Source organism: Cricetulus griseus, chromosome X (assembly GCF_003668045.3).
Source record: "Cricetulus griseus strain 17A/GY chromosome X, alternate assembly CriGri-PICRH-1.0, whole genome shotgun sequence".
Classification (NCBI taxonomy): Eukaryota; Metazoa; Chordata; class Mammalia; order Rodentia; family Cricetidae; genus Cricetulus; species Cricetulus griseus.
This window is the reverse complement of record NC_048604.1, coordinates 19,056,337-19,077,588: the sequence shown is the minus strand read 5'-3', so window position 1 is coordinate 19,077,588 and position 21,252 is coordinate 19,056,337. Positions and strand designations below refer to the sequence as shown.

The 21,252-nt window shown below is 38.0% G+C and overlaps 1 protein-coding gene across 1 annotated transcript in view; it reads left to right on the top strand.

Moving 5' to 3' along the window:
• Stk26 (serine/threonine kinase 26) overlaps positions 1–21,252 on the top strand; it is a 50,547-nt gene extending 29,295 nt beyond the window's left edge. The window contains exons 5-14 of the mRNA XM_027432070.2: positions 1,648–1,878; positions 9,612–9,668; positions 15,555–15,663; positions 15,753–15,910; positions 16,631–16,816; positions 17,818–17,966; positions 18,953–19,046; positions 19,562–19,624; positions 19,706–19,842; positions 21,228–21,252. Coding sequence (XP_027287871.2) covers positions 1,648–1,878; positions 9,612–9,668; positions 15,555–15,663; positions 15,753–15,910; positions 16,631–16,816; positions 17,818–17,966; positions 18,953–19,046; positions 19,562–19,624; positions 19,706–19,842; positions 21,228–21,252 — 1,209 coding nt within the window. The remainder of the gene's footprint in view (positions 1–1,647; positions 1,879–9,611; positions 9,669–15,554; positions 15,664–15,752; positions 15,911–16,630; positions 16,817–17,817; positions 17,967–18,952; positions 19,047–19,561; positions 19,625–19,705; positions 19,843–21,227) is intronic.

Sequence of the window (21,252 nt, the reverse complement as noted above, 5' to 3'; positions counted from 1 at the left end):
ACAAATTGTCTCCTGAAATCCGTGTTGAGATGAAACGTGGGGAAATTATAGTAAATGAACAGATGCTTTAGGTTTAGTGGGCAAATTTGATTGAGTGACTAGTACCACATAGCATCCTTTTAGGTTTTGAAGAAGCTCAAAGTAAAGTTTTAGACTAACAGGTCCCTTGAGTATGCTTTAATGATGTTCTGTTTGGAAGGTTTGAAAATCTTCATTTTCAACTTGATCCGCAGTGTCTCTTTAGCAATAGCAATAAGAATATAAAAAGGTTGTCTCATGAGATCAATTTTGCATCTTTTAAGGCAAATGCTGTCTCTGTATCAAGAAAGGTCAGTAATTTATACATTTGAGCTCAGCCAATGTACATATTTATGCTTAATTCTAGATTGTATTCTAGTTCCCTTCTGTAAGATAACTTGAAAAAAAATTTTATATTTTTCTTTAAAATTATTGACATTATACACATGATGGGGTGTTGTGTGATAATTTGGTACACACACAACAGTGTGTAACAATCAACCTGGGGTAGTTAAAATTGATACCTCCTTAAACATAAAAAATTAAAGACATATAAAGGTAGTATACATTTATGTGGAATGATATACTATTTCCGTGTGTGTACTAAATGTACAGAGCATATCAGGATGATTAACATTCCTATATCTTTATCATTACCTTGTGTTATTCATAAAATATATTAGCTTATTATGAACTGTACCCCCCCCAACTCACACACTTGAACTTATAAACGTCTCTCTGCTGTGTTTGGCTACCTGCCATCCAGCCTCCCCCAAGTGCTCCTCCCCCACTCTTGCCAGCCTTTAGTAATCATTATTATACATTCCAATTGCCTTCTTAAAGCATATTTATGTAAAAAGATATGTAGAATTTGTCTTTTGCATGTCTTACTTTTTATAATACCCTCTACTTCCATTCATTTTGCTGTAAAGGATAGTATACCATTCTTTTGATAGCTATTATCCTATTTGTGTATACGTGTGTATACATCATATTTTTCTTATCTAGCCATCTCTGTATGGTACCTAAACTAATTCCTTATGTTAGTTATTGTGAATAGTGCCTAGCTATTGTGAACAGGCATTAGGGTGCACATATCTCTGACATGGTTACTTCATTTCCTCAAAAGATAAACTCGAGTGTGTGATATCTGGATCAAATGCTAGATCTAGTTTGGTTTTCTGAAGACTTCCTACTATTATTCTCTATAGTGGTTATACTAATTCACATTCCTATTAATCCTATATAACAATTCCCTTTCCTCTACATCCTTAGCAACATTTGATATATATTGGGTGGGATAAAAATGAAAATTTACATGAAGTATTCTATAACTTTAATCTGATTTGTTTTCCTCTATTTAAAAAGTTTGACTTGTGGGTCCGGAGAGATGGCTCAGTGGTTAAGAGCACTGGCTGTTTTTGCTGAAGACCCAGGTAACAACTGTGTGTAACGTCAGTTGTGGGGAATCCAATGCTCTCTTTGAGCTTCCATAGGTACCAAGCACATTTGTGGTGTACTTACATACATGCCGGTAAATAAAAATAAATACACATAAAATAAAAAGAAACCTAAAGGAAAATTGATTCAAAGCATTTGTGTGTTTACTCTCTTCTTTCTTCCCCTTAGAATAATGTAGCTGACCCAGAAGAACTGTTCACAAAATTAGAGCGCATTGGAAAAGGCTCCTTTGGAGAAGTTTTCAAAGGAATCGATAATCGTACCCAGCAAGTGGTTGCAATTAAAATCATTGACCTTGAGGAAGCTGAAGATGAAATAGAAGACATTCAACAAGAAATAACTGTTCTGAGTCAGTGCGACAGCTCATATGTAACCAAATACTATGGCTCCTATTTGAAGGTAAGGTGTTTATTATATATTATTTCATAAGGTGTTCATGCTGTATTATTTCATAAGATGTTTTCGTTATATTTTGTTTTCTTTTAACTCTATTTTTGAAATGTGGCATCTCTTTTTTTCCCTCTTTTTTTTTTTGAGTCAGAGTCTCACTATGTAGCCCTGGCTGTCCTGGAACTCACAATGTAGAACAGTCTGGCCTTGATCTCATAGAGATATGCCTGCTAGTATTAAGGTTTTCACCACCACACCATACTCAAAAGACAGAGACTTAAATTAAGATTTGGCAATCTTTACCCTCCAGGCAGAATCCAGCTCCATTGATGGTGTCAACTCAACCATTGTTAGAGTTAACAGCCACTTCTTGAAAATACTCCAGAGCTCAGACACACTCTTCCATCCCTGGACTTTTGGTACAGGGAAAAGAAAGGTTTGTGGTCTTTAAGGCCATATTGCCACATAAAAGCTGTACCCCTGGATTTCCACACACCATTCTTAATATTCTAATCTGTCTCAACTGCAGAACTGATGGAGTACATAGCATTGAGTTATGGTGGTTATTTATGCATTTTTCTCTCACAAGGATGTGAGCTCATTGATGACACACAGTTAATCTTGACTAGTCCTAGTTTTTATATCCCTTAGTCCAGCATATGACTCATTCTAAGCACATGATATAGTTTACCTGCACTTTCCCCAGGTTCTTGCTTTCTTCCTCCACAACACTAAAATCTATATGACCAAATCCTTCATTCACAGAAGATGGTGCAATATTTGCAGAGACACTTCCCAGCCCACGCAGAATGACATGTTCTACCCCAAAGTGATATATGTCAACTGTGCCCATTTATCCAGCGACTCACAGATGAATTCTTTAATAAATAAATCCTTTCCCTACTGCCAAAATAATAAAGAAATATAAAATAAATAAGAGATAAATAAGAAAGAAACTACTTCCAGCCCAGTGTGAGCCAGATTGCTCTGTCGGCAGCCTTAAATCTGAGTTGTGGGTGGGTACATTGCCACGGTAGAATGGATTCACTGCATAGCTTTACTAACAGTGCTTTACCTTAGAGGCAGGAGCGCATGTCTGGAGATCAGGCATGTGCAGAAAGATTTCTAGCTCTGTATAGATGGAAGCCCTGTTTTGGTGTGGTGGCACCTGAGTTGTCTGAGGTATGCTGAGTAAAATGTAGCCATCAAGACATTTAGCCTTGAGAGTGCTTGCTTTCCCTCATGGCCACCAGACTATTTAGTGTGGGCAGCACAGGCACAAAAAGAGAGACTGTAGTTCCACCTGAGTGTGAGCTAGCAGTATGAGGTGGTGTCCCCAGTTAGTGACATGTGGGTGGATTCAGTACAGCTCCAGAGCCAAGGTCTGGACTATGGACCCTCATGGGGCTGCCATTAATCCAAGGATGAGGAACTGGCATGGTTTGGGATAAGGCAGGCTCCTTTTCCCAGTGCCTCAGCAGTTATTTGCTTCATGAGCAAGGTTGTGTTGCTGTGCCTGCCCTCCCTGGAGCACCCTAGGAAGACTGGCTGTTGATCACTTCAGCGGTAATGGTGTCAGGATCTTCTGAAGCAGTCCACTTGGGACCACAGTGGTTCGTCTTGCAGGGCAATACTGATAACTTCTACCTTTCTTCTCCCTTTCTAGCCATCTCTTGGCTACACAGATATGCCAGTGTCACAGGTGACCGTTTCTGTGGAGAGAGCCTGCTCTTTTGTGTCTCCTGTGTTGCTACAGTTAGGGCTAGTGAGGTATTTTGGTTTGTGGGTGTATGTTCTTTCTCCTTCTCTTCCTTCCACCCCACTGTGTGTGTGTGTGTGTGTGTGTGTGTATGTGATGAAGACTGCTCTCTTCTCTACCTCCATCTTGGCAACCTAGATGCCATTGCTTTCTTGATCTTTGTGTATACATATCACTTTATGTTGATACTAAAATTCATCAATTTTACTGACTTTGCAAAACTTATTTTATTGTAATATTGTATACATTAGATTGAACAGGAGTGAATTCACTATAGAGCCAGTCAATTGCTAGACACTGTGTCGTACAAGGTACCAGGTGCTGGAGAGATAAAAATGAATAGCACGCCCCTGTCATCAGAGAGCATTCAGTGCAGTATTACAAAAAGTACAGACTTTGTGACAAAAGTATGTATGCTAGGTTACAGGTGAAATGGACAGGAGTGTAGCTCATTGGCAGAGAGTCTGCCTACCATGCTTGTCTTATTGGGTTCCATTCCTATTGGGACTGCAAAAATTAAAATCAAACACAAGCTGCATATTAATAAGTGCAGTAAGCAAGTGGTTACTTGTGTCTTTTTAATCAAGAATAGCATGAAGAAATGGCCTCAGGAAAGAGGTGATGAGGCTGGAAAATTCTAATTTCAGCATTTATTCCTAAGAGTTAGCTGTCATCATATTTTACTACACATGCAAAATTCTGGTTCTTTGCAACATAATGTTTGCTTTTGTATTCATTCCTAAAATTTCTATCTTGGCAGGTCATATTGTTTTATAGAATGCTTTGGAGTGATAGCTCCATCTCAGGACCTTTAGGATCGCCCCCTGATTCCCACAATGGGCTTTGTTGCAGGCAGCCCTGGGAATTTTCTGTCATATGTGTGATTGCCCTTTCTGGATTAAATACTGGTAATTCAAGACTCTCTAGAGCAAACAGGAACCCTTGTTATTTTTAGGCATCTAGATCAGATAAGCTATTTTCAGTGGCTGGCTGAAAATATTAAATAAACCCTATTTAAAATCTTTTTATAATATTTCATTTTAAATCAAAGTACTATGGTGGTGAAGATTTTGATAGTTACTAAGAACCTTTGTTTATTCATAGTTTGCTCACAGACAACTGTGCTCCAGCTATGTGGGTTTTTATTTGTTAGATATCATATTTTAAAAATACTACCTTCAAACCTAGCCTAGTAGTATTTACTTACTAGTCATCTAGTAATTACTTCAGCTATTAATAAGTACAAACTAATGCTTTATTTTGTCCCAGATATTGACTATTGAATGTATTAGGCTATTCCATGACTGAAAACTAATATCCAATATGTTTGTGAAAGGATAAAACTGAAATATTTTCATCTTTACCTATCAGTAATGGAAGTCTTTTGTGACAAAACTGTATAAATGTAGTTATAGATAAATGGTTACACATACAAAACTTATAAATGTTCTCTGATTTTAAGTCACTTCCTTTTTGAGGTGCGTGCGTGCGTGCGTGCGTGCGTGCGTGCATACGTGCGTGTGTGTGTGTGTGTGTGTGTGTGTGTGTGTGTGTGTGTGTGTGTGTGTGCAAAGATGAAACCCAGAGCCTTGCACATGGTTTATATATATTACCGCTAAGGTAAATCCTGGGCATAAGATTACAGTCCAGGCTGGCCCTGAACTCCTGGTCCTCCTGCGCAGCTTTTTGATTACTGTTATGAAACACCCTGTTGGGCTAAGTATTTTACTGAAATTAATCAACTCATTATTTTCCATTTGTATTGTCATACTGTGATTGCGTAGGCATGCTTTTTTTATTGTAAACTAAAACCACATCGAATCTAACCGGGTTCTCTTTAAAGCAGTCAGCATAACTTAAGACCACATCCTGTTAGTACCATGAGGGGATGGCTTTGTCAATTGACTTAGATACATAACTAAGGGCCTGTCCTTGCATTTTTACATGGCTTGGAGTTTGTGAGTCAGCTTAATTGATCAACATAGGATATGGGATTTATACAAGATATCATACATAACCAAGACTTTACTGTAAGCCAGGGTAAAAAGTGACTTTACTGTAAGCTGGGCTAAAAAGTTATTACATTTGAGAGAAAATTATATGTTCTCTAAAACTGTGTGCAGTTGTAACGATTTCCTTCAGACATGCAAAAATGTACTAGGTATTCATTTTGACTGAGCTCGCTGTAGAACTTCATCTTTAAAAACAAGAGTAAAAAACCAGACAAACACATCAGTGTGACCACAGTGTTTTCCTTTCCTTTTCGTTCACCGCATATTTTCTTGACAAAGGTAGTCTTTATGAAGAGTGCTAAAGTACACAAACTCTTTCCTACTGATCACATAATAGTGCAAGACTCTTTTATAATCTTTAAATATTTTGTTAGTTCAATGAAATTTTTAAATGAAGTTCATTCAGGCATTGAATAGAATTTGAGTCATGCCTGTATTTGCTGCTGAAATTGCCCTTAGATTTCTGTTTATGTTAAGGAAATATGGTCCCATTCAAAGGTCCATATATACCACAACCAGTATTTGTTTTTTTAAAAAAATGAGTGCATGAAGTGAAATATTACAGTATGGCCTTCTTGTTATTTTTTTCCATAAAAACTGTGTTTGTGATTCATCTAGAGTATGTTCAATGCCTCTGGAATATTCTTTTATTTGAAAATGTGCTTGGTGTTTTCTTATAAAGCTTGAAGGTCATTTCTTTCTCCTTTGTAAAATGTCCTTTTCAAAAAATAAAAATGGCTTTAGGCTTAGCATAATCCATCTCCGAGAGGCCCATATTTCAACAGACATGTATTTATTGAATGCCTACTGTGTGCATTCATCTCATTCCTCATAATTTCCCCAGTCAGTCTCATCCACTTTATTCTGACAGCTTCAAAATTCAGTAGTGTTTGAATTACTGGGAGATATGACTTCGTGGGATGTAGGTTATGAACTGCATTCACAACTGGAACAAAACCATGTGGAGGGGATAAAGTTTCTGGCCACATTCTTCATATAGCTCTCTGCTGTCCCTTGTCATTATATAAAATTATTCATGCTACATTAAAATCATGGCTAAAAATAACTATCTAGAAATGGATAGTGGTGATAGTTGAACAACAATGCAAAAATGGCACACTTCAAAATGGATACTGAATATATCAACTGCCCTCCAGGGCAGAGTCCATGCCAACACAAATTGGACTTCATGTTTTGTTTTTATTTTTAAGAGAAAAAGCATGAATTTGGGAGTGGGTAGGGAGGTGGGGGGGAGGAGCTGGGATAAGCTACCTTGGTATTTTTGTTTTGACTGTGCTCCCTCAGGCCTTGCCCTGACTCGTGCCTGCTTAGCGGGAATCTGGAGGTTCATTGGGAGCACTCTCCTGCGAAGCTTGTCTCTAGAAATGGAGAGATCTAAAGAAGGCAGCCACAAAAACCTCTCAAGTCCCTGGCTCGTTTCAAAGTTCCAGGGAACAGCTTTCTTACTGCTAGGAAGCCTTATTTTCTGATGTAGAAGTTACTCAGTTGTGACTTGAGAAAACTCAACCATATAGCCTCTTCTGTAAGGTCACCACTTAAGTTTTCTATGCATCCATTTTGGTGACAGTTGGAAAGCTTCCATTTTGAAATGGTGGAAACCAAATGACATGCATTGTTTTTTAACTTGAAAAACAGGTGCTTTCGTTCACGCAGAACAGCAAAATAGAAGCATATTTTATAGGGACTTTCTTTTAAATGTCAGGCACACAGGAAACATTCTGAGTTCATGTGGTGGAGGGAGCAGATTTACTTATTAGGAACAAGTTTGTGGCAAGTGAACAAATCTTAATTTATAAGTCGTTACAAGAATTTTTCTTCCCTTTAAAACAGGTAAAGCCTTATCACATTCACAGTTGTCAGGTTCTAAGTGCCTAAGGAAGCAAAGCACCAAGAGTCCTATGTTAGAAAAGAAGGCACGAATGTCCACAATAGTAGGGGAGGAAGCAGAGATCTAGTAGTAATACAAGTGCTTTGCTTCCTCGGTTCAAGCTAGACTGCTATGGCAGAACAGAATGGATATCAAGATTACTGGGGAGGGCTGAAGAGGATAGGGAACACTTTCTCTTAAATCTCCCCCATAGAAACAGCATCAAGAAAAGGTTTAACAGGGTTGGAGAGGTGGATCATGAGCTAAAATGCTTGACATGCATGCATCAGGACCATAGTTCAAATCCCCACAACCTAGGTAGAAGTTCTGTAAGTGCATATGGACTTTAATCCCAGCCTGCAAGAAGCAGAGACAGAGAATCCGTAGAGCAAACTGGCTACCCAGACTAGCTAAAATGGTTAAGTTCAAAGTTCAGTGGGGGAAAAAAAAAACCCTGTCTCTGTATATAAGCTAGAAAGGAATTCAACTTCAGGCCTCTATACACATTCACACACATGTATTCCCAGACACATGAAAACACACACACACACACACACACACACACACACACGATACATATACATATGCAAGAAAAAAGACTTCTTGTGTGTCTTATATTTGTACTATGTGAACATTCTCTCCCTAATTCTAAACTCCAAGCTACATCCCAGCTTCCCTACTACAATGCCAACATAACCTTCTTCCTCTCATGAGTGTTTGTATCTCTGGAGTCCATTCCCTGCCTCGATAAAGTTCCAGTCTAGTGAGAATGTTGCAAATTTTAAATTGAACTCCTAAATACTACTGAGTGATGTTAAAAATACAAATGCTAGTAGCAGTGACCCACAACTGGGGCTGTTAAGAAACAAAAATAGTACCTGTGTCATAAATTGAAGCACAGAAATGACTACTTTCCACTAGAAAAAATGGTTCATGAAGAAAACTGTAGGCAGTGTCACGGACACACTTCATGCTAAAATTGTCTTTGGAGCATCTATCCTTCTCCCCACCTCCCCCACCCCCCCGCATGCTTCTCCTGGAACCTAGACATTATTTTAATGAGGAAACACAGGCTTCAAAAACTTAAATGTTTTACTTGGAAATGGGCTAACAGAACACAATTCATTCACGGTGTGACCTGCTGTCGGCCTAGTTAAACCTGCCTTTCCACCTCTAGTCAAGTCTGTGGTCTCACAAATTTTAGTGAATACCATTCATGAAGTACTGCAGAGAAAGGAGTGTTTCAAGCTATGTCTGAAAGAAAGAAAGAGGAAGTTGGTGATTTATTTAAAAAAGGTTTATTGGGGGGAAGAGGTGTTTGGTGCAGGAGATCAAACCTAGTGCCTCATGGAGTCTAGGCAAGCACTTTGCTACTGAACTGTTCCTGGTCATCAATGTTGATCCAATAGAGCTAGATGGTTGGTGTGTGTGTGTGTGTGTGTGTGTGTGTGTGTGTGTGTGTGTGTGTGTGTGTGTGTGTGTGTTATAGTGCATTTCTTTTTATCTCACCTATAAACTTTGTTTTTCTTATTCGGCTCACAATGAAGTCTCAGGTTTGGAACCTAACAACCTGCAGTGGTCATATTGAAAACTACATACTCTCATTTCATGGGGGCTCATGGTTTTCTATTAATTCCATGTGTTGCAAAATATCTATTAATCATGGCTGTTAAAAGTTCTAAAGTGTATTAAAACAAATGGAACAATGCAACATGTCTTCAAACTCTAAAATTACACAGAAAGCATTCAAAATTTTCCACAGAATCCACTTGCCTCCTTATAATTATACTTTTCCTTCACTATTACTCCAGATAATGACTTAAACTAGTAATAGTTAAATAGTGACATGTGGTGTTTTTGTATGGCTAGCTCTATTGTTTACATAGGTTTGCAGGAGGTACAGGAATCTGACTCTTTGTAATTTTCTACGGAAAGATAATTTATGTTCAGAGTTCCAAACAACTGTGTTAACACCTATTATTTTACAACCAGTGGACTCATTACTATGTAAGATTTAACTATTTTTTCAGTATGTGGTTTGGGGCCAGACATGTAACTATTAAATTGTTGTATGTCTTTACAGGGTTCAAAACTATGGATAATAATGGAATACCTAGGTGGAGGTTCAGCTTTGGATCTTGTGAGTATTTTGAAAAAAGTTATATGCACATTCATAAGCTTATTTAACTCTTTGTAATTATGAAAACAGTAGCTTTTGGGCAAGCTAAGTTATTCAGGTAGGATATTCAGTTTGAACTCTGTTTGGGTGCCTTCTACTCTTATGTGCACAAACTGCATTACAGATTTGGTCATGCTGCTGACAGTCCTAGGGTATACAGGAAATGCAAATATTTCAGTCTTGAATTCAGAGCCAATGTTTACCAGTTACTGTCACTTTGACGTTTTCATGTACTTGGACTTAAAAAGAATACATTATAGGGTATGAAGAGATAGATGGCTCACTGGTTAACAGCACTGGCTTCTCTTCTAGAGGCCCCATGTTTGATTTCCAACACCCACCTGGCAACTCACAACTAGCTATAATTCCAGTTCCAGGGGATCCAATGCCTTCTTCTGGCCTCCTCAGGCTCCAAGAACATAAGTGGTATACAAACCTATATGTGTATACATAAAATAATAATTGAAGAAAAACTTTAAAATACAGCATTGTGGTAACTGTCACTAACAGTGATCATGAATCAAAGGTTTGGGTCTTTGAAAATTTATGTTTCAATACTCTCACCCCCAACATGATTGTATTAGGAGAGATAATGAAGTCATGAGAATGGAGCCTTCAGGGATGGAAATAGTATTCTTGTCAAAGTGATCCCTGGGGGACTTTCTAGTTTTCCTTCTATTATATGAGGATACAATGAGGACCATCTGGAAACCAGGAAGAGTGGTCTCAGGAGATACCCATCTGCTTAGACTCCTGCCCCAGAACTGAGAAATCCGTGTTTGCTATTTAATTCGTCCTGTCTGGGATGCTCTGTTATAGCAACCTGAGGTGATTAAGACAGAGGTGTAGGGTTTTAATCCAGTTGGCCGGCAGATATGGCTTTCTACGGAGAGGTTTCTGCTCCTCAGTAGGTCATTTAAAAATGTGGTGGATTTTTCCCCATTTGGTTGTTAAAATAACTGAAAAGTGTTACTATCATTGTAGTGTTGTGGTTTTTAATTTTGTAAATTCTCATTTATTAGTCGATGTATTATGAGGGTGGAGAAAGGGTGCACACAGTCCATGCTGCACATGAGAAGGTTAGAGGACAAGTTGCCAAAGTTTCTTCTCTCCTCCTACCATATGGATTCTGGGAATTGAATTTAGGTCATCGGATTTGATGGCAAGTGCCTCTGCTCATTGAGCCACTTACTGGCCCAGTTTCCTATTCCCAGTTTCCTAAAATCTGGTGGTGTGTAGTTCCACCCAATCTTCATGTTCACATGGAAAATGCCTCCGAGAAAAATTGTTTTTCCTAAGTTGTTGTTATGGTATCAAAGTTGATCCCTCCCTTGAAAAATTATGAATGTGCAATATATTTAAAATGCAATATAAATTATAGTAGTCAGCTTGCTATGGATTGACCATTGGATGGACATATAGCAGTTTGAGGTTCTCTATCTGTTTGCAGTCATGAAGGTCTGCTACTTTGAGGCAGACACATAGATGCTTTGGCCTTGGAGATGCTATAGCACAAAGAACTTACACTAAGTGATCCTGAGTTCTTACACCTCTAATAGTATGTGCCATACTCAGGGCTTTTGTTCTTTTATTTTTGAGGCCCAGGATGTCCTGGAACTTATAATCTTCAAGCCTCAACATCCATGAGTGTTTCAACTTGTTTTGAGGCAGGATCTTCAAACCCTTCTATATAACCCTCCTTACCACTCTTTCAGATTCATAACCTCTTTTTTCATTGTTATTACATTCGTATATGCACATATATATTTATATTCCTAAATATGATTTCCATCTTTTACCATTTTCAGTTCATTGCTTCAATATTTGCAAATTTTGACTATAGAATTCTTTCACTTTCTAGGTTAGGTATATCAATTCCAAAGTATTTTATGTCTTTGAAACAATTGTGAATGAGATTACTTCCCTGCTTTCCTTTTTTAACGTGTTTGCTATTTGAATATATAATAGATATTTATTTTTGTACGTTAAATTTGTATCCAGCCATGAGTGTGATGAGGTTGGAAAGAGGCCTCAGTGGTTAAGAACAGTGGCTGCTCTTCCAGAGGACCCAACACTCACATAGCAGCTCACAGCTGTCTGTAACTCCAGTTCCAGGGGATCTGACACCCTCACACAGACATACATGTAGACAAGTCACTAATGCACACAAAATAAAAACACAAAAGGCCTTAGCCCTGACTGCTAGTGGCTTAAAATTTCAGAAAATATTATGACTAGAAAGGTGTCTGAGAGATTTTCTTTGTGGGAGCGTAGGTGGTCCACACTTAAACTATTGTACAGAAATGGCAATTAATCTCAATGGAGAGTCTCACCTCCTAGGAATTCCTGGTAGCTTATGTATTTGCCCAGTTTGTTAATCCATCCTTGACTTTATCCTTTATCTTCACTATTTCTCTCTCCTTTCCAGTGAGGCAACTTCTTATAGAAAAATCTTCCATGCATATGAGTTTAAGCTCTGTTCTCCTGAACATAGATGATCATTTCTCTATACCAGCGGGTCTTGCTGTTGCTCTGCTCTACCTCTTCAATACAGATAGCCCTTTGCAGCCCTTACTTTGGGTCCCCTAAGGTACTCACCAGATCTTTTCCCTGTTTTATAGGCATTGGGAAAGCTGTAGTCACTGATAACAGTGTGACCCATTGCCTGCTGGCACAGTCCTAGCTAACAATCCTAATCCACATCCGCTACTAATAGTTTGGTTCGTTTAATGTACTGTCTGGAGTCAAACAAACATATTTCCTTTATCTCAGATTGCTGCCCAGCTCTTCATGAGAAGACAAATGGCAATTAATATAAACGTAATGAATTTAAATGTTGTCAGTACCATAATGGTTAAAAGTCTAGTGACCCCCATCCCAGCTCTACAAAATGGCTCGCTGATACTGAGCATGTCAGTCACTCTGTGACTTAATCTCCTCAAATGGTAAATGAAATGAAGAAAATGGGTTATAAAGGTCTAGTTCTGCTTTTCTAACCAAAGCTAAAATTAACCATACTGCGGTTTAATTGTACGGCATAGAAGACACTGAGAAAACATGTTGCTCCTTCTCAATGTGGATTCAATCGTTTTTGATTATCCAAGAATTTGTGGAGAAGGTAGAGAAAACAAGATGGATTCTGAGCAGAGTGTTTCTCAATTCAAACTAGCAAAAATCGTGATTTGTTGTTAGGATTATACACTGTACACTTCAAGGGTTTTATTCCAGGAAAGTCACTCATTGCAGATGAACAGACTTTGACCATATTAGATGTGATTTTATGGAATCTATTATGTGCTGTTTCTTTCAAAGGCATTTACGTTGTCTTGCACAAAGACATGGGGTAACTGGGATAAAGCATGAGCACCATGGAAAGAAGCCTGGAAGAATATCCTAGTTATGAAAGAAGGCCTACTGTAGCCTGCAGCCTTGGGGACTGGCAGGAAGTGAGAGGAATGCAGGGAAAACCCATAAGCCCACAAGTGCAGGGCCTTTAAAAGACCAATTGTTGTCCCTCTTCTGCAGATCCTTACTTTCAAACCCAGGCACATTATACAAGGCAGGTATGTTGCCCTGGGGCAGAGGAGTGGAACTTTGCAGAACACTTTCAGTTAAGCATTCCAAGACCTTGGCATTATATCTCCCAGGGTTGTATTTGAAATTGTTTTTAAAGAAGCAAAACAAACAAACATCCCCTCATATCCCATCTATGTGACATCCCTTCTGTTTCCAACATCCTTAGTTCTCTTTTTCTCATGACTGCCAGCACACCTTAGGAAACATGTGCACTACAAGGTTTGAGGCTATTTTAGGTACGGTAATGGTCCAGAAAAATCCACCCCCACTCACCATCCCATATCCTCCCCACCCTCACTCCCCTCCCCAACACCACAAAGTATTCCCTCCCATCTCATTTCAGGCTCCAGTTGAAATTTTACTTTGAATTTTCAACTAATCCTAAATTATATCATACCATATAGTAATGAATCTTTAAGACACTTTTTGTTTTTCTTACTGAAATGTTTTAAAACTTCTATATTAGAAAGTGAATTGAGGTATCTATCCCTTACTTAGAAACCCTTCAAAATGATAGTGGGTGCCCTTAAATTGTCCTTGCCCAATTTCTTAAGTAACCAAGAGTATGCCTCTGCTCCTGCAGTGGACATATTAAATTCCAGTCTTAATTCATATGTTGTATGTCCTCTGGTTATTTTATTCATTCCAGTCTTAACTCATATGCTGTATGTCCTCTGGTTATTTGGTTGTTCCACAGGATTTTGGCAGCCATCAATAAAATAATGTCTCATATTCACCTTTAGAATCATGTTAATCACTAACCTTTAAATTTAAAAAAATGAGATAGAAGTTGATAGATTTGAAAGTAAATAGATAATGTTACCTCAGAATGGGATCTATTGAATTACAGACATCCTTGGAGGATACGGTGTACTCAGACCACTCTTAATAGCAAATGGTGAAACCAAAGTACAAGGTCTATTTAAGCTGTTAAATTTTGACATAAAAGTACCCTTTATTCAGTATAAATATGGCATTCATGGAAAGATGAAATACACAAGGTGCCAAAGAGCTGGGAATCCCTCCCAGTGTGAGGCAGAATAGGCAATGTATGATTTGTACCTTCTCGCCCCTCCTTCCAGCAAACAGAATTCTACCTCCCTCTGACTTCAGCTTCCCACCCTTCCTGTAATAATATTGTACAGTCCACTATTTGTGCTTTATGAGGTACCAGAATTTTTAAATGACCATTTATTTTAAAGAGATTTTTGGGTATTCCATTACAAGTTCTCCTGAATCCTAATGATTGCTTTCCTTGTCTTCCAGTTGGAATGACTGGCTTTCGTACAGGGGTGGGGAAAGAAAGGGAAGTGTGTTACGTTTGTTTGAAAAATATTATTCCTCCATGATCTGAATTTTTTACAATGAGAGTCTGAATAGTTTAGTTATTATATTCCTGGCTGAATTTAAATTAGGAGTGTCTGATTGAAAAACCAGTTCAGTGTTAACATGTGCTCACCGTTTAAAAACAAATGCAGCTGGCTTCTTTTATTTTTGCATTCTCATTTTGTCTAGTCATTGTGCGTAGTATGGTGTGACATAAGGACACTGTCACACATATATATTATACACTAACATATATACCTTCATACCCCTATAGCCCTGCTTCTTAGTCTTCCTGTTAGTTCCCATTGTTCCCTTAGAGAGTCTCATTCCCTAAGTAACAGATTCATATCCCTTTTGCTCAAGTAACAGCAGTCCAATCATCATTTGCATGCATTTGTTAAATCTTGAATATAAATTTTAGAACCCTCAGATTTGGAGCAGTTAATATATAGGTAAAAATGCTTAGCTGAACTTTCAAGATAAATCATTTATTTGTATGTGTGTGAGTGTCTTGGCTTTAGACAAGATCTCCTATAGCCTAGGCTCTCCTGTAACCTGGGCTAGCCTCAAACTGTCTATGTAGCCAGAAATGAACTTAAGCTTCTGACTCTTCTGCATCTATCTCTCAAGTGCTGGAATTACAGGCATGTGCCTCCACACCCAGTTTATGGGTGTTGGAGATCTAACTCAGAGTTTTGCTCATGTTAGGCACATACTCGCCAGCTGAGCTATATCCCCAACCTACAAATTAATCATTTAAAAACCTGACATGACTCTTTTACCATTTTTCCTCCTTTTTAAGTTTTTCTCCTCATTTGTTCGAATGTTGGTTCAATAAGCCATTTCAGATAACTACGTGATGCTAAAGTTTCAAAAATACCAATTTTGAAATATTTTTTCAAAATTTTTTAAAGTGTGTGAGTGTACGTGTGTTTTCTCCTTAAGCTACGTGCTGGTCCATTTGATGAATTCCAGATTGCCACCATGCTCAAGGAGATTTTGAAAGGTCTGGACTATCTTCATTCTGAAAAGAAAATTCACCGAGACATTAAAGGTATACAAAAGTCAAATAGAAACCTGAGAAAAACAGATACATTTTGGGGAAGCTGAGAGATACTCACTTTGTTTTTCTTTGCCCCCTAGCTGCCAATGTCTTGCTTTCTGAGCAAGGTGATGTTAAGCTTGCTGACTTTGGAGTTGCTGGCCAGCTGACAGATACACAAATTAAAAGAAACACCTTTGTGGGAACTCCATTTTGGATGGCTCCTGAAGTTATTCAACAGTCAGCTTACGACTCTAAAGTAAAGTATTCCACATGCAGATGGAATTAATTGGATATGGCCTTGTCAATAAGCTTTTTAATTTTTCCTTGCTTCACAAGTGCTTCTAAAAGAAATTATGTCGTATTTTGTTTCTTAATCGTAAATCCCTTTGGTGTTGGTAATATTTGAGCCCTATTTATTTCAATGGTTTTTCAACCCACTTGGAATAAAATCTAGAGTCCTCATAGTCACATATATGGCCACTGATGATCTGGCCATTTGATGTCTATCCACCCTTGTCTTCTACCACTGTCATCTGTACTCTCAGCTATTATGGCCTCATTGTTCCTCAAACACAAGTACATTTTGACCTCAGGAGTTTTCTCTTGCTTTCCCCTTTGTCTGGAATAGCCTAGCTCCCAGTGAGCTCTCTCTAAACATCCCTAACCATCCCACATAAACATGTAGCTCCTTTCTTTGCTTTGCTCGATATTCCCTTATTCTGCTTTTTGTGTCTTCACAGAACTTAGTTCCATATGACATCATGTTACTCATTTATCTTTCCCTCTTATTAGAATGTAAGCCTCTTCAAGGCAAGGACTTTCATCTGGTTTATTTAGCACTCAATTAGTGTTGTGCCTGTACAAAATATGAGATTTAAAGTGTTAATTCATGAATTCCATTAACTAAAATTATAATTCACCACATTTCTTGATATGTCAATGTGATAAAAAGTTTGTGTTATTGTTTCTGCTTTAGGCTGACATTTGGTCTTTGGGAATTACTGCTATTGAACTTGCCAAGGGAGAGCCTCCGAATTCTGACATGCACCCAATGAGAGTTCTGTTTCTTATTCCAAAAAACAACCCTCCAACTCTTGTTGGAGACTTTACTAAGTCTTTTAAGGAATTCATTGATGCTTGCCTGAATAAAGATCCATCATTTGTGAGTATATGCTGTTATTACCACTGGTGGTTTCCAATTGTTCTATCTACTTCTAACAAAGGTGGTGTTTCCTATATGGAGAATACAATGTGAAAAACATCTGTGATCCACCCACGAAGCTGGTTTCTCCTTCTGTATTGCTAATTCCACTCTGTTCTTAACCAGATTCTTGGTCTTGTTTTTTCCTCCCTGACATCATCTTCTTAGTTCCCAGCTACCTGATAATATTCTATTTCAAGAAAAAAGTTTGGGGAAATAATTCATTAGCTTTCTATTACTTACTTAGTAAAGTAGGCATGTGCCATTAGTGAGGGAATTGACTAAATTTATTACATGTCTTAGTGTTGTTAAAATAAAGCTGCTTTTCACTCCTGGTGATTAAATATACATGAGCACCTTTCTAAGCTGGATGTAACCATTTTATGTTGACAGTAAACATTATAATATTAATGAAATACTGAAGGGGACATATTCCCTACAGCACTTGCTGTTTGCATTCATGTACAATAAGAATTAGTGTTTGATAGAAAAGCATATACTAAGATGTGGTCAGATAATGACAAAATTAGGGATTCATAAGATGTGCAGATAATAACAAAATTACAGCAATCTTGCTCATTTGCATGATTTTTCAAAAATTACAGTCAGTGTAATAAAGTGTCTTAAATGTTGTTTTGACATTTTTAGATGGTTACTTTCTAAGTCCCGCTATTGCTGAGAAAGCTTTGTTGAGTGGCATGCTGGTGAGGTATCCTAGCATCTGTCTACTGTGCTTTAACAAATCAGGCTGCTAAAACAACCAATTTCAATTGGCTACCTTGACCCACTTGAAGAAATAAAATGGTCAGTTTTCCTATTACATTTTAATTGTCCTCCTGTTCATAGATCCAGTTTTGTAGATTTCAGTGTAATAATTCAAATGGTGTTTTACTACCTGTCTCTCCCCAAAAGATCCTCAAAATAGTCATGAGTCCTTTTCTTTGTGTGTGTCTGTGCCTTAGCGTCCTACAGCAAAAGAACTTTTGAAACATAAGTTCATTGTAAAAAATTCAAAGAAGACTTCTTATCTGACCGAACTGATCGATCGATTTAAGAGATGGAAGGCAGAAGGACACAGTGATGACGAATCGGACTCCGAGGGCTCTGACTCGTATGTACAAGTTACTGTTATTTTTATGTTGGCAGCCTGTTTTCATATGCTCTGCCTTTCGCAGTGACCTAGTGTGCTTGCTTTCAACTAAGTTATAAATCACCGTGAGGGCTCATTTCAGCCACTGTGAAGTTTCTTGATGGTTCATGGAATACAATGAGCTTGGAAACACACTTTGGAAGAGAAAAGCTCTGCTTTTAAATGGTCTCGGTCTAACCCCTAGTGGATACTTGAGTATATTACAAAATTTTGGAATACGATTTGATTAAAGGTGTTCTATTAGTTCATGAGAAGCAATAAGGAGCTATTTTCTCATACAGTGATTACAACTTGCAAAACCCTTTGGAGAACTGCTGTCACAGCCCTTCCTACTTCCTGGTCCCAGACCAAATTGATCAGACTGATCCGTGAACTGTGACAACTATTTACTTATGTATGGTTTTTACCCTATGGACAAGTTAGTCTTTTTGAAAAATGCCAGTATTTCTGCTTCTGTGTGCTCATCTTAACTTGAGTAGAAGAATTCAAGGGCTGAACCAGGATTTAGTCTTTTGGTATGTAGACCTCCACAGAGGTAGCACCCTATGTCGTCACAATATTCTCAGGCACCTGCATTTATGAGAAATTGCCCAATATTTGAAATGAATAAAATATCTCAGTATGTAGTTTGTGCCCAGTTTAAGGCTTGTTAACCTTAACTGCCCATGAAAACTTCTTGATGGAACTTTAAAAACACAAGGCATTCTACAGGGTTCGTGATTCAGGCATAGGGGAATGGCAGTATTAACAATATAGCGCTATGCACATAGTATTTGGATGATCAGTTAGAGCTGAGAAATGCTCTGTTCTTGAATCAAATGGAGTACCCACCTGAAACAGGTCAGATGCGGTGTTGTATGGTGAGTTTGTAAACACTGACACAGTGAGATCTTTGAGTTGGTGTTTCTGCCATGTCGAACTACTTGGTATGTTTTTTATTTCTTTAGGGAATCCAGCAGCAGGGAGAGTACTACTCACCCTGAATGGAGTTTCACCACTGTGCGTAAGAAGCCTGATCCAAAGAAACTACAAAATGGGGAGGTATGTATATGGGATTCATTGGTTTATTTAGCATACAAAGTAGCAGATTTCATCATAGCATCTTTATATACATGCCATGATTTTTCTTATCTGATTGTGTCCTCCTTATAGGCTTTAAAAGTGGTGTGATGAGATTATAATGTGGAAAAGCCATGAGAATCTAATACCCTTGCATGCCTATCTACCTCACTGTGTGCATCATAATGTTCGTTTCCCATTCATTGTGACCTAATTAAGTCATAGAAGTCATTTAAATGACCACTGTTATTTTTTAAATGCATTTCCATGTAGAGATGTGAACCTGGGAAATCAAATGTCTTTTGGAATCCTAGAAGTTAGGGAGCTTCCACTGACGGATTACAATTGGCGACAGAAAGAAAATGTAGGGACTGGCCTTATCTTGGGTCTTTTGAAGGGGGAATTCAAATTGATTCACATGTGTTATCAAATAGCTAAGAAAAGCCATGAATGATTCTTTTAATTTCATGTGTGTAATCTGTATCATTTCTTCAAAGGAGCAAGATCTTGTGCAAACCTTGAGCTGTTTGTCTATGATAATCACACCTGCATTTGCCGAAGTAAGTGTGGGTTATTTAGTATCCGATATCTGTCTCAAGTGGCAGCATATTTTAAATGTTATAGCTATCATTCTTCTTCAGCTTAAACAGCAGGATGAGAATAATGCGCGCCGAAACCAGGCAATTGAAGAACTTGAGAAAAGTATTGCCGTGGCTGAAGCTGCCTGCCCTGGCATCACAGATAAGATGGTGAAGAAGTTAATTGAAAAATTTCAAAAGTAAGTTTGAAGTACCGTTTTCAAAATGATGTTGACATTTTGGATATTGATTCATGATGGAATATGGTTACTTTGATGCAGTCATTTATGTTTCCCCCTGCAAAATGGCTTTTTGAGCATTGGATGCTTGAAAACAGTTCTGTTTTTGCCCATGTTAAACATTGTTTTTTGTAGGAGTATGTATGTGTTCGTGTGTGCATGCACTCATGTGCTGTATACGTGTATGCACATGGGTATGGGTGAGCTATCTTGCACGCGGGTCTGTGTAGGAAATAGGTTAATATTGGCGTTGTTAACCTATTACTTTCCACCTTATGTTTTGAGGCAGGGTCTCTCACTGAACCTGGAACTTGCCCTTTTAGCCAGACAACATATCCAGTGATCCTCTGGAAGACTCCTCTTTGTCCTCCAAAGCTTAAGTTATGGGGCTCAGTCAGAGCTGACAAGAACAAGGGCACTCGGGATATGAATTCAATTCCTTGTGCTTAGACCTCAAGCACTTAGACCACTGAGCCAGCCCAGTATTAACTCTTGAAATATTATGTTTAAGTATGGGAAAGTAGTTTCCCACCGAACCAATCAACCCAGGTTTATGCACTCTCTTTTTCTGTTAGGATAAAATTTGGGCACATGTAATATCATACATGTTTCCATTCTTGACAGTACTCTTAATATTCGCAGAAACACTAATATTCTATTTATTTCCAGTAACTAAGTTCCTACATTTGAACCCTTATAAAATGTTGATTAAAAGATTTATTGAAAACAGTCTTCAGTAGTGGTTCTTAACCTTCCTAATGCTGTGACCCTTTAATACAGTTCCTCATGTTGTGGTAATCCCAATAATAACATTACTTTCATAGCTACTTTATAAATGTAATTTTGCTACTGTTATGAATATTAATGCAAATATCTGTGTTTTCCAATGGTATCAGATGACACCTGTGAAAGGGTGGTTCAACCCCCAAAGGTGTCATAACACACAGGTTGAGAACTACTGGCCTAGACAGTAATAGAGGCTTTCTTTGTGTTCAGTTTCTGTCTTGTCTCCTATTAGTTTGATTTTGTTTAAAAAAAAAAAAAACAAACAAAAAAAGTTCTTACATCCATTAAATCCCACTGAGGACTCAGGAGCTAAAGCTTTCTTAAAGTCCCCCAGATTCTCCTCAGAAACTCCCACCTCTTTTCTTGTTTACAAACAAATCCATTGCAAGTTGTAAAGGCAGATGCATAGGAATTTTTGACCATCTTTGCATCTTTTACTGTTCATCGACATAAGATTCGATGGAAATAATTTGTCTCCATTTGTTGTAGAGTTCATGAGTGAAAAATATAGATGACTTGTCTAAAATTACACATTGATTTATACTTTCTTAATTTTATAGGTGTTCTGCTGATGAATCCTCTTAA